Below are 10,168 nucleotides of genomic sequence, written 5' to 3'. Positions count from 1 at the left end.
GCCTAAACGGACTTGATGGAGTTAGGGATGTGGATTAAAGATGGGAAAGGTGACATATGGTATCGATTCATTAAGGACAAATAGCCAAATTTCAGTGCAAGGCTCTGGACTGTAGGGGAAATAATGGGCCTTGGTGGCGAACAACGGGAGAATAAGGGAGAGAGGTGATATCAGGGTAAGCAGCAGATAAGAAGAGGCAATAACTCCCAAGACTGGATACTGACCGTCTCTGGTAACGATGAAAAGGCAAATATAAACAAAGAGGTGAGTGACGATGCCTGATGTGTTGCGTGTTAGGAAATACTGGCAGGCTGCGGCACGGCCGCCCGCGGTCAAAGTCGTAACTGGGGATCTGAGCTCGGCGGTGACGCGCGGCCCTCACGTGACCAGGAGCCTATGTCTGCCCAAGTCCCTCTCTCCTGGTCCTTTTTGCCTGTCCAGACACCGTCTGCCTCCTGCCCTTTGGTCGAGGGGAAGAGCAGAAGGAAGTAAGTCCCCTTGGTCTTCTTAAATCGGCATGAGGGTCTTTGCTGCCCAGTAACCTCTGGGATTGGGATGGCAGAGAGTACCAGGCCTTTTCCTAGACCCAGCCCCGCCCCCCTTCGCCCACATTTCGGTGCAGAAAATGGTGGTCTTGGGGTGAGGTGGGGAGATGAGTGGGGGCCCCTGGGGGCCACAGACACTTAGAAATAGTTTCTAAGTAATCCTTTGCTTCCACTTGCCGCCTGAAAAGAAATGACGAGCACTGCGGGGTGCAGGGTGGTGGGGCACGGAGGATGAAGCTTGAGGTGCGGCCTGGGGGAGGGGCAGCAGAGGGGGCCGGCGTGGGGGCGGCGGCTAATGCCCAGGAAAGGGACGTGTGGTGTCAGTCAGTCCTTCCCTCCTCCCCACTCCCCGCCCCCTACCCTGTCTTGCGTCTGTCTGCAGGTCTGCAGGTCACAGCGGTGCGCCTCGAGGAGAGGACGCCTAGAGCAAAGCGCCAGGAGAGGTCCAGGTCGGGGAAAGGGTGGGCAGTGGCCCGGGATGGGGTGCGAGGGAGGACGCTGATGGGAACGCAGTCGGCGGCACCACCGCCCCGCCCCTGCTACTGCGGGAGAGGCCTGTGGCAAGGCCTGCTGGGAAAATGGTGGGCTTTCGGGAAGGAGGGGGCGGGGGAGGCTGCGAGGGGTGGGACGCGGCGGGGTCCCCAGGGCCAGAGAGCCCCTCGGCAAGCGTAGGTTGGGGAACCTGGGCCCCGATACGGGAAAAGACGGGTATGGGAACCCGGGGCCGGGGTTTTGTTCCAGCCACCAAGTGTGTTGACTCAGCCTTGTCTCCTATGAATAATTGTACTTAAAGACCATCCTGAACATGGAAAAATCCTGCAAAGAAAATGAAGAACAGCCACAGAGCGCACCCAAGACGGATGAGGAGCAGCCTCCTGAAAAGCAGTCTCCGGAGCACTCTCCCGAAAAGCAGTCTCCGGAGGAACCATCTTCCGAGGAGCAGTCCTCGGAGGAGGAGTTTTTTCCCGAGGAGCTCCTTCCCGAGCTCCTTCCCGAGATGCTGGTGTCCGAGGAGCGCCCTCCTCAGGAGCGCCTTTCTAGAAGGGACCTTTTTGAAGAGCGCCCTCCCATGGAGCAGCCTCCTTGTGGAGTGGGAAAACATAAGCTAGAAGAAGGAAGCTTTAAAGAGAGGCTGGCTCGCTCTCGCCCGCAATTTAGAGGGGACATACACGGCAGAAATTTAAGCAATGAGGAGATGATAAAGGTAGCAGAGGAGATGGAAGAAATGAAAAGAGTACGCAACAAATTGATGGTTATGCATTGGAAGGCGAGACGGAACCGTCCTTATCCTATTTAATGTGTTCGGCCTTTAATTCTGTTTTGCCTGATATAAGTATGGCCACCTGAAGGTTGTATTTTCTCATATACCTTTGCCCATCTCAATTATAACTTTCGCGTGGCTTTAATCTAGGTGTTTCACTTGTAACTGGCATAAAATTGGGTTTTCCCCGCCCACAAGCTGCAAGTTTCCCTTTTTCAATCATGAGTCTCACCCATTTGCATGAAAAGATGTACATTATATATTGTGAAGTGAAAAAAATTTTCGAAAAGTATATGTTGTATCCCATTTTTGTAAAAAATGTATATTTATATATTAATATGCAAAGAAAAAACTGAAAGTATATACTTAAATGGCTTAACAGTGGCTTTCTGCGGTAATAGGTGTTTTGGTTTGTTTTTCATTTTTGCTTCATCGGAACTTCTCAATTTTCGAGACATTTTACTTTTGTTGCAAAAAATATATAATGGGAAAAACTTTAAAAACTGTCAGTCAGCTTATAAAGACAATGTGGCCCTTAATAAATACTTCTCAGAACTTTAAAGAAGAAAAGTAAATCCCATGTTTGTTTTTAAGTAGGCTCCATGCTGGGCATGGAGCCCAATGCGAGCTTGAACTCACAACCCTGAGATAAAGACCTGAGCTGAGATCAAGAGCCAGACGCTTAATGGACTGAACCACCCAGGTGCCCCAATCCCATGTTTCTTTTAAATCTCAGGCAGAAAAACAAACCAGGTACTTCTATTTAAGGGTCATTCTTTTCCCATTGAAAGAGGAATGATGCTTGACTTACAAGGTGGCTGTGGAGCCAAATGAAATCTTAGAGCTGCCTGGTTTTCCCCCATCTGCACATGCAGGACCCCCAACCCCTATAGATACCCTTCAAATACAGGGGATAGAACCCAAAGGAGATTTCACTTACACCCAGAAATAATTCCTGTGAGATCCCAGGTGAGTGCCACATTCTATTTCTGTCCTGATATTCTCTTCCCTTGGATATTGTCACATCTGCTGGGCACAGCTGCCTCTTCTCCTTGGTCCTGCTCCTTCCAAACCCCCCCCGCCCCCCCACAGCTAAGGTGCCTGGGTCCTCCAGCTGCGAAGCTTCCCTGATTGCTCTGGTGTCCCTCCTGGGCCAAAGCTGAACTGTGTCTCTTACAGATAAATGGAGAATGCCCCTCCTTCAGCTTTAATATTATACTTATCCAGGTGCATAGCATCCCAGTGCTGCTTAAACCTCAAGGTCTTAAAGAGTTCTTAGCAAAATAATCCCTTTTTTTTCCTGAAAGCCTCATCTTTTCCCCAATTCATTCAAACATGAATTTACTGAGACAAGCTAGGAGACAAATTTGTGGCCCAGCCATAATGCTGTGTATTTTTTTTTAAATTTTATTATGTTAATGTTAGTCACCATACAATACATAGTTTTTGATGTGGTGATCCAAGATCCATTGTTTTCGTATAACACCCAGTGCTCCATGTAGTACGTGCCCTCCTTAATACCCATCACCGGGCTAACCAACTCCCCCTCCCCCCTCCCCTCTAAAACCCTGTGTATTCTGAATTGGAACCTCCCTCCCAAATAATCTCCAAAAATGACTATGGTTTTAGGTGCCTAACATTTGCCTTAGGGCGAATTCCCTCCCAAGGGTTTTCTGGCAGACTTGCCTTAACCAATTCAGCTGACTTGCTCAGCTTGTATAAATTAAAGAGGATATTAAGACTTAGGTTAAAGCTAGGGCATTTCCCTTCTACCCCACCCCACATCACCAAGAAGCATTCAAAAGTACTTTGTAAGTTATTAAAGTACTATATATGTATATACATATATATACATGTGTGTATCAGAGATTATGATTTCTCAAACTACCCTTATAACACCTAAGATTGTTTTATTGATCCTATTAATTCTAGAAACACGGATAGTGGTTAATAATTTTTTTTTAATTATGACCCAGTCATGAACCCTGAGTTTCTGTCTGATGGACTGTGTAGCTTCAGTGTGTTTACTTCTCTAGAAAGTATGATTTGCAATTCCAGAAGGATCACTGGGAGGAAGAATTGTTACCCCAAATTCAACATTAAAATTATTTTCATATCTTATATATCAGCATTTCTCGTATAAAAAATGCAGGGACCTGGGCTCTACCCCAGACCCACTAAATTTCCTTTTCTATCAATTAGCACACAAATTAGAGATCCACTGCTATATGCAATATACTCCTGGTTTTAGTAAAAGTAAATTATGACATAAATAGAAAAAGAAGCAGATGATTTTATCAGAATTTAAAAGGGTGAAAGGCTGGGGCGCCTGGGTGGCTCAGTCATTAAGCGTCTGCCTTCGGCTCAAGTCATGATCCTAGGGTCCTGGGATCGAGCCCCACATCGGGCTCCCTGCTCAGTGGGAGGCCTGCTTGTGTTCCCTCTCTCGCTGTGTCTCTCTCTGTCAAATAAATAAAAAATGTAAAAAAAAATATAAAAGGGTGAAAGGCTTGGGGCTCCTGGCTGGCTCGGTCAGTAGAGCATGCGACTGTTGATCTTGGGGGTTGTGAGTTCAAGCTCTATACTGGGTATAGAGTTTACTTAAAAAAAAAGTGAAAGGCTTGTCCAAGCATATTTTTAAGAAACTAAAAACAGCCTCATCAATTTTACTACATAAAATTTAGATTTCTTGCAGCGAAGCAAGACCATACACAGAATAAAAAGCTGAGGACAAGAAAATAGCAAGATGTATTTTCCACGACTGGCATTATGTAATGCCTTGCATTTCTTCCTTCCAATGAGTAAAGTGGATCAGAAATAAAGTTCTTTGGTGATCAGTTCACAAAATGGTAAACCAATCCTGTGCCCTTGACCTTTTTTGTTTTTATTTTCCACTGTATGATGCCATTTGGGGGGATCTTCATGTCTCCAAACCATTCTTCAAGGTCATGGCAGCCTGATGGATGCTGGTCAGGCTGGATTCCAGTTGGAATGAGAGAAGTTTCCAGAGGCTCACTGTGCCAGTTTGACAAGACAGAATCCACCCCGCTGGTGCTCAGAGGGGCAGTGCCCAGGTAGGAGGTGGAAAGGCTCACCCAAGTCACACTTCTCTCTCCAGGGTGGGTCTGATTTTGGTTTCTCTGCTCCAGCCTGCAGGAGGCACCAAACCCTCTGAGGCTGGTGGCCAAATTGTCCTGGCCACACTTATCTGGAGGGCAACAGCAGTCCCCATTGCAGGTCAGAGCACTTTGCCTTTCCCTCCTTTGCCCCTTCTCTTTTGGGGAACTTTTTGAAGGGGAGGAGATAAAGTCCCAAGGATTCCTAACTGGAAGCATTGGTTGGGACGGTCCTTGAGTAGGTAGATGTCTGACCTGGGTCTGACCAGGTAACCTGGGGCTGAAGCAGAAGGAGCTGGCTCTTCTGAGTCTAGTGAATTAGCTTTTCCACAAAAGGGGTTAGACCTCAGACAAGACCTCACCCATCCCTCTTCGACCCTCCTTGCGCAGACTCCCCAAAGGGCCTCAGATGTGCCCCAGCCTGTGTCGGTGATTCTGCCCTGAACATTGCTCTGTGCATGCAGTGCCTCTGATGTCTGTGTCAGCCTAGGCCCGGAGTCAAAGAAGACTCTGGGTAAAGGGAACTTGCAAAGGCATGTGGTCCAACAGCTTAGGAGAAAAGGGGTTTCACCTCCTGTGTGAACATCCCTATGCATTGCAGGCCCTGCCCGTGACTTGGGGGCCAGGGGAATTGGTGGTAGAGGGTCAGCAGCATCTATAGCCTGGCTCTCTGGGCCTCTTAACTACCTCCCTGCCCAAGCAGAAGGCTGGGATCTCAGTCACATGTCCAAGAAGCAGCTTGCCTGGTCAATCCCAGAGCAAAAGGCATTTAGGGTCCCAGATCCTAGAGAAAGTCCTCTTTTAATCAGAATGATCTGACTTCTATGACACATTGCTTGAGAGTGGGAGCCCCTCAGGATGAAGTAGCATACCTGAGAGATCAGGTTCAGGCTCTTTGTAAAATACCCAGAGATTCTTTCCTCTCCCATTCAGAGATACTAACTCAAACTCAATTATTTTTATGAATAAGGAATAAAATTATACAGATAAAGAAGAGACAGATCCTATGTTCCAATTCAGATTTGTCTGAATCAAATTCTGCACTCTCCCCACTCTATGCACTCCAATTTAATTAATTAATTAATTAAATAAAAGTAAGCTCTAGAGGTGCCTGGGTGGCTTAGTCATTAAGCATCTGCCTTCAGCTCAGGTCATGATCCTAGGGTCCTGGGATCGAGCCCCGCATCGGGCTCCCTGCTCCACGGGGAGGCCTGCTTCTCCCTCTCCCACTCCCCCTGCTTGTGTTTCCTCTCTCACTGTGTCTCTCTCTGTCAAATAAATAAAATCTTTTAAAAAATAAATAAATAAAAAATAAAAGTAAGCTCTATACCCAGCCTGGGGCTCAAACTCACAACCCTGAGGTCAAGAGTCACGTGCTCCACCTACTGAGCCAGCAAGGCGTCCACACTGCCACCAATTTAGATGGTAGTTTTTCGGGCCTTAGGGAATAATTGATTTAGACTTACCAAGTATTGTGTCCTTGTTGGTTTGTGCATTTGGGTGAGTTTTTACATTATTATTTTTCTCCAGATGGAAATGTCCAGTAGGCAGTTAGAGTTTGGAAAAGAGATTGGCATGGAAATATGGATTGTGGCTTGTGGTACCTGACATGTAGTAAGGACTCTTTGAATATTTATTGAATTAAATGAATGAAGAATCCACTTGTATATCCTTCTACCCTTATCTGTGAGTATGTATTTTTCAAATGACAGTGGGACTGTACTGAATGTACTGATTCATACCCTAAGTGTAAAAAAATGAACTTTTTCTTTAAACCTCTTTACCAAGACAATACTGGTTTTTAAATAGTATTAAGAAACTAGAAGTAAGCACGCCATCTGGTGACCAGAGCCAGAACTATGAGTTGAACACAGCTAACAAAGGAAAGAGGGAAAGAGAAACTACTGGAAGGTGGGGGAAGAAGAGTTGACATTGGGGAGGGGAATACCTCAACCCTGACTCACACTGGACTAACCCAGTATCAACCTCTTCTTGGGGGCTGAGGTAGCACAAGAAGCAACGTATACTTAGATGGTTTTTCCCTGTCTCAAGTCAAGATAAGTATGTGTGTGCATGTGTGTGTATGTTTAAACTAAAAGGTCTTTTACTGTTTTGAATTTTTTCTGATTGTGGAAGTTATATGTTTCTACCAGAAAAATCTGCCTGTGTAGGAAAGTATAGAAGAAAATATAAATTACCTATAGTTCCTCTACCTAGAGAAATTGTTAATATTGACATGTATGTGCTTACATTGTGTGTATATTCCTTTTATGTTAATAAAATATATTATTCAGATACTTTTATGTGTTATTCATATATTTGTAGTTATATTTTATAGCATATATTTTATTTATTCTTTTATTTTTCTTTGCACATGTGCCATGATATTCATCTATATTCCATCAACCACACCCCTCGATGTGAAGATATATTGTTTATTGTATATATATTATAGTGAAGATAAAATTGTTCTCTTTGATCTTAAGGCCTATGTCTGAAGGCCACATGAATGTACAGGTTCCCCAAAGAGCATAAGATTTAGGAAAGAACACCAGCTTTGTTTGGAGGTGGGGAAAAATTCAAAATGATCAAGAAACTACTTTGGGCCAGGTACTTTATATTTGGGATCGTCTTTAATCATTACAACTCATTGAAGAAGGCATTATTACCTTAGTGTATATATGTGTGTGTGTATATATATATATATATATATATATATATAAGGAAACTGAAGCTCAAAAAACCTGGGTTTCTTTCACAGGATCACACAGCCAGTAAGTGGAAGAATCTGGATTTGAACTCAAATTTGTCTGACTCCTAAGTCAGAACTCTTTTTTTTTAAAGATTTTTTATTTATTTATTTGAGAGAGAGAATGAGAGAGATAGAGAGCACGAGAGGGAAGAGGGTCAGAGGGAGAGCAGACTCCCTGCTGAGCCGGGAGCCCGATGTGGGACTCAATCCCGGGACTCCAGGATCATGACCTGAGCCGAAGGCAGTTGCTTAACCAACTGAGCCACCCAGCCCCCCCCCCAAGTCAGAACTCTTAATCATTAGGCCTTACTTCTAAAATGTCACACCTTCTTTCTTATTGCTGAGTCTAATGGTATTCATCTTTGGATGTCAGAAAAGTTGGGAACAGGGCGCCTCGGTGGCTCAGCTGGTTAAGCGATTGCCTTCGGCTCAGGTCATGATCCTGGAGTCCTGGGATCAAGTCCCGCATCAGGATCCCTACTCAGCGAGGGACCTGCTTCTCCCTCTGGCCCTCCTCTCTCTCTCTCTCTCTCAAAATAAATAAATAAATCTTTAAAAAAAAAAGTTGGGAACACCCCCACTCTCATGTCCCACTCTTGTTGAGCTTGAATTTTTTGCTACAAGCATGCTTTTAAATTTTTTTTATTTTTTTAAATATTTTATTTGTTTATTTGAGAGAGTGAGCATGAGCACTGGGGGGTAGAGGGGAGAGGCAGAGGCAGAGGGAGAAGCAGACCCCTCTCTGAGCAGGGAGCTCCCCCTCCCCCATGCAGGACTCGATCCCAGGACCCTGAGATCATGACCTGAGCTGAAGTCAGACGCTTAACTGAGCCACCCAGGTGCCCCAAGCATGCTTTAAAAAAATAAATAAATAAATAAATAATATATTTTTTCAAGTAATCTCTACACCCAGTGTGGGGCTGGAACTCACAACTCCAAGATCAAGAGTTGCCTGCTCTTCCAACAGAGCCAGCAGGCACCCCTACAAGCACACTTTTCAACTAGAAACATTAATAAGGAATTATGTCTTTTGGGGCACCTGCGTGGCTCAGTCGGTTAAGCATCTGCCTTCAGCTCTGGTCATGATCCTAGGATCCTGGGATCCTGGGATCGAGTCTGTGTTGGGCTCCCTGCTCAATGGGGAGCCTGCTTCTCCCTCTCCCTCTGCCTGCTGCTTGGCCTACTTGTGCTCTCTCTCTGTCTGTCAAATAAATAAATAAAATCTTTTTTTAAAAAAAGGAATTAAGTCTTTCAAGATCCTTAAAAAAATCTCAAAGAATATTAAATGGCACAAGAGAAATTGGGATGAAATATTTAAAATATATTACAGATTTAGAGATATCTTTGAAAAATATAAATCTCTACTCACCCCATAGAAAATGAGCAAAGTGCATGGAGAAGTAATTCACATGAGAAGACACAAATAACATGCACACACATGCACACACATACACACATATTCATTGAATCTAAATGACATTATTTAAATGGCATTATACCTTACATTTCATTCGACAAATGTTTTTTTTGTTTTGTTTTTTTGTTTTTTTGTTTTACTCAACTGTGTGTCTTGGAAATCTATCCATCTATCCATGTTGTTACCTACTGTGATATATAACAAGAAATATATTTGGTTTTTGTCTCCAGTTCCTGGCATAAAACTCCTCAAACCCTTACAGTTTCCTGAGTGGTTGGAATGTCTTTTGTCATTCATGAAGAGTCCCTTTTGAGTTTATGCTAATAAGGTGATCCGGGGTTGGGCCCTTTGATAGCTTCAAGATGGCACTGGTTACTAGAAAGACCAAGTTGAACTTTCAGCCCCTTTCAACAACTTTTGTGAAGGGGAAGGTGGGGAAGGCTGCAGACTAAGCTATATGAAAGCTTTTAAACAAGAAGATTTGATGAGCTTCCAAGTTGGTGAATGCATCCACATCCTGGGAGGGTGGCAAACCCCAGTTCTATGAGGACAGAAGCTCCTGCGTTTGGGACCCTTTTGGACCTTACCCTTTGTACCTCTTCATCCAGTTATTCATTCTGTATCCTTTATAACATCCTCTGTAATAAACTAGAAAACATAAGTAAATGTGAACCAATCTAGCAAGTTAATTGAATCCCCCGATGGAGTCATGGGAACCTCTGATCCAGTAGGTGAGAAGCACAAGTGACAACCTGGATTTAGGGTTGGCATCTGAAGGGGGTGGGGTGCAGTCTTGTGGGACTGAGCCCTTAACCCATGGTATTGGACACTCCCTCAGGGTCAGAATTAATTGCTTGCTGTGCTCAAAAAACCCCACGTTAGACCTATAGATTTAGGTCATATGTAACGGCTGCATACATTGCATAGTGTGAGTGAACATACTGTAGCTTATTCCTTAGTGATAGAGACTGAGATGGTTTCCAATGCCTTACTGTTACAAACATGCTGCAGTGAAATGTTTTCTGCATGCCTCCCTGTGCATATGTGTATTTCTCAGGAATTCGTGACTAGAAGGGG

At 44.5% G+C, this 10,168-nt stretch overlaps 1 protein-coding gene across 2 annotated transcripts; it reads left to right on the top strand.

Annotated features, from left to right (window-relative positions):
* The first annotated feature begins 387 nt into the window (after positions 1–387).
* On the top strand, positions 388–4,660 carry TCEAL1 (transcription elongation factor A like 1). Of its 2 annotated transcripts, none has more exons than XM_028097060.2 (3): positions 388–488; positions 928–994; positions 1,339–4,660. In XM_028097060.2, the coding sequence occupies exon 3, from the start codon at positions 1,351–1,353 to the stop codon at positions 1,840–1,842; it is 492 nt and encodes a 163-aa protein (XP_027952861.1). In that variant the 5' UTR covers positions 388–488; positions 928–994; positions 1,339–1,350; the 3' UTR covers positions 1,843–4,660. The 2 variants fall into 2 exon arrangements, with proteins under 2 accessions (XP_027952861.1, XP_027952862.1); XM_028097061.2 differs by having other exon boundaries at positions 928–1,006.
* Positions 4,661–10,168: the final 5,508 nt, after the last annotated feature.

Source organism: Eumetopias jubatus, unplaced genomic scaffold (genome assembly GCF_037043125.1).
Source record: "Eumetopias jubatus isolate StellerSeaLion01/CBP00866 unplaced genomic scaffold, mEumJub1_p1.0 scaffold_11, whole genome shotgun sequence".
NCBI classification, from domain to species: Eukaryota; Metazoa; Chordata; class Mammalia; order Carnivora; family Otariidae; genus Eumetopias; species Eumetopias jubatus.
This window is presented reverse-complemented; position numbering and strand designations above follow the sequence as displayed.

Excerpts from the sequence above, each read along its gene's own strand:
- TCEAL1 (XM_028097060.2), top strand. The coding sequence starts at position 1,351 with ATGGAAAAATCCTGCAAAGAAAATGAAGAACAGCCACAGAGCGCACCC.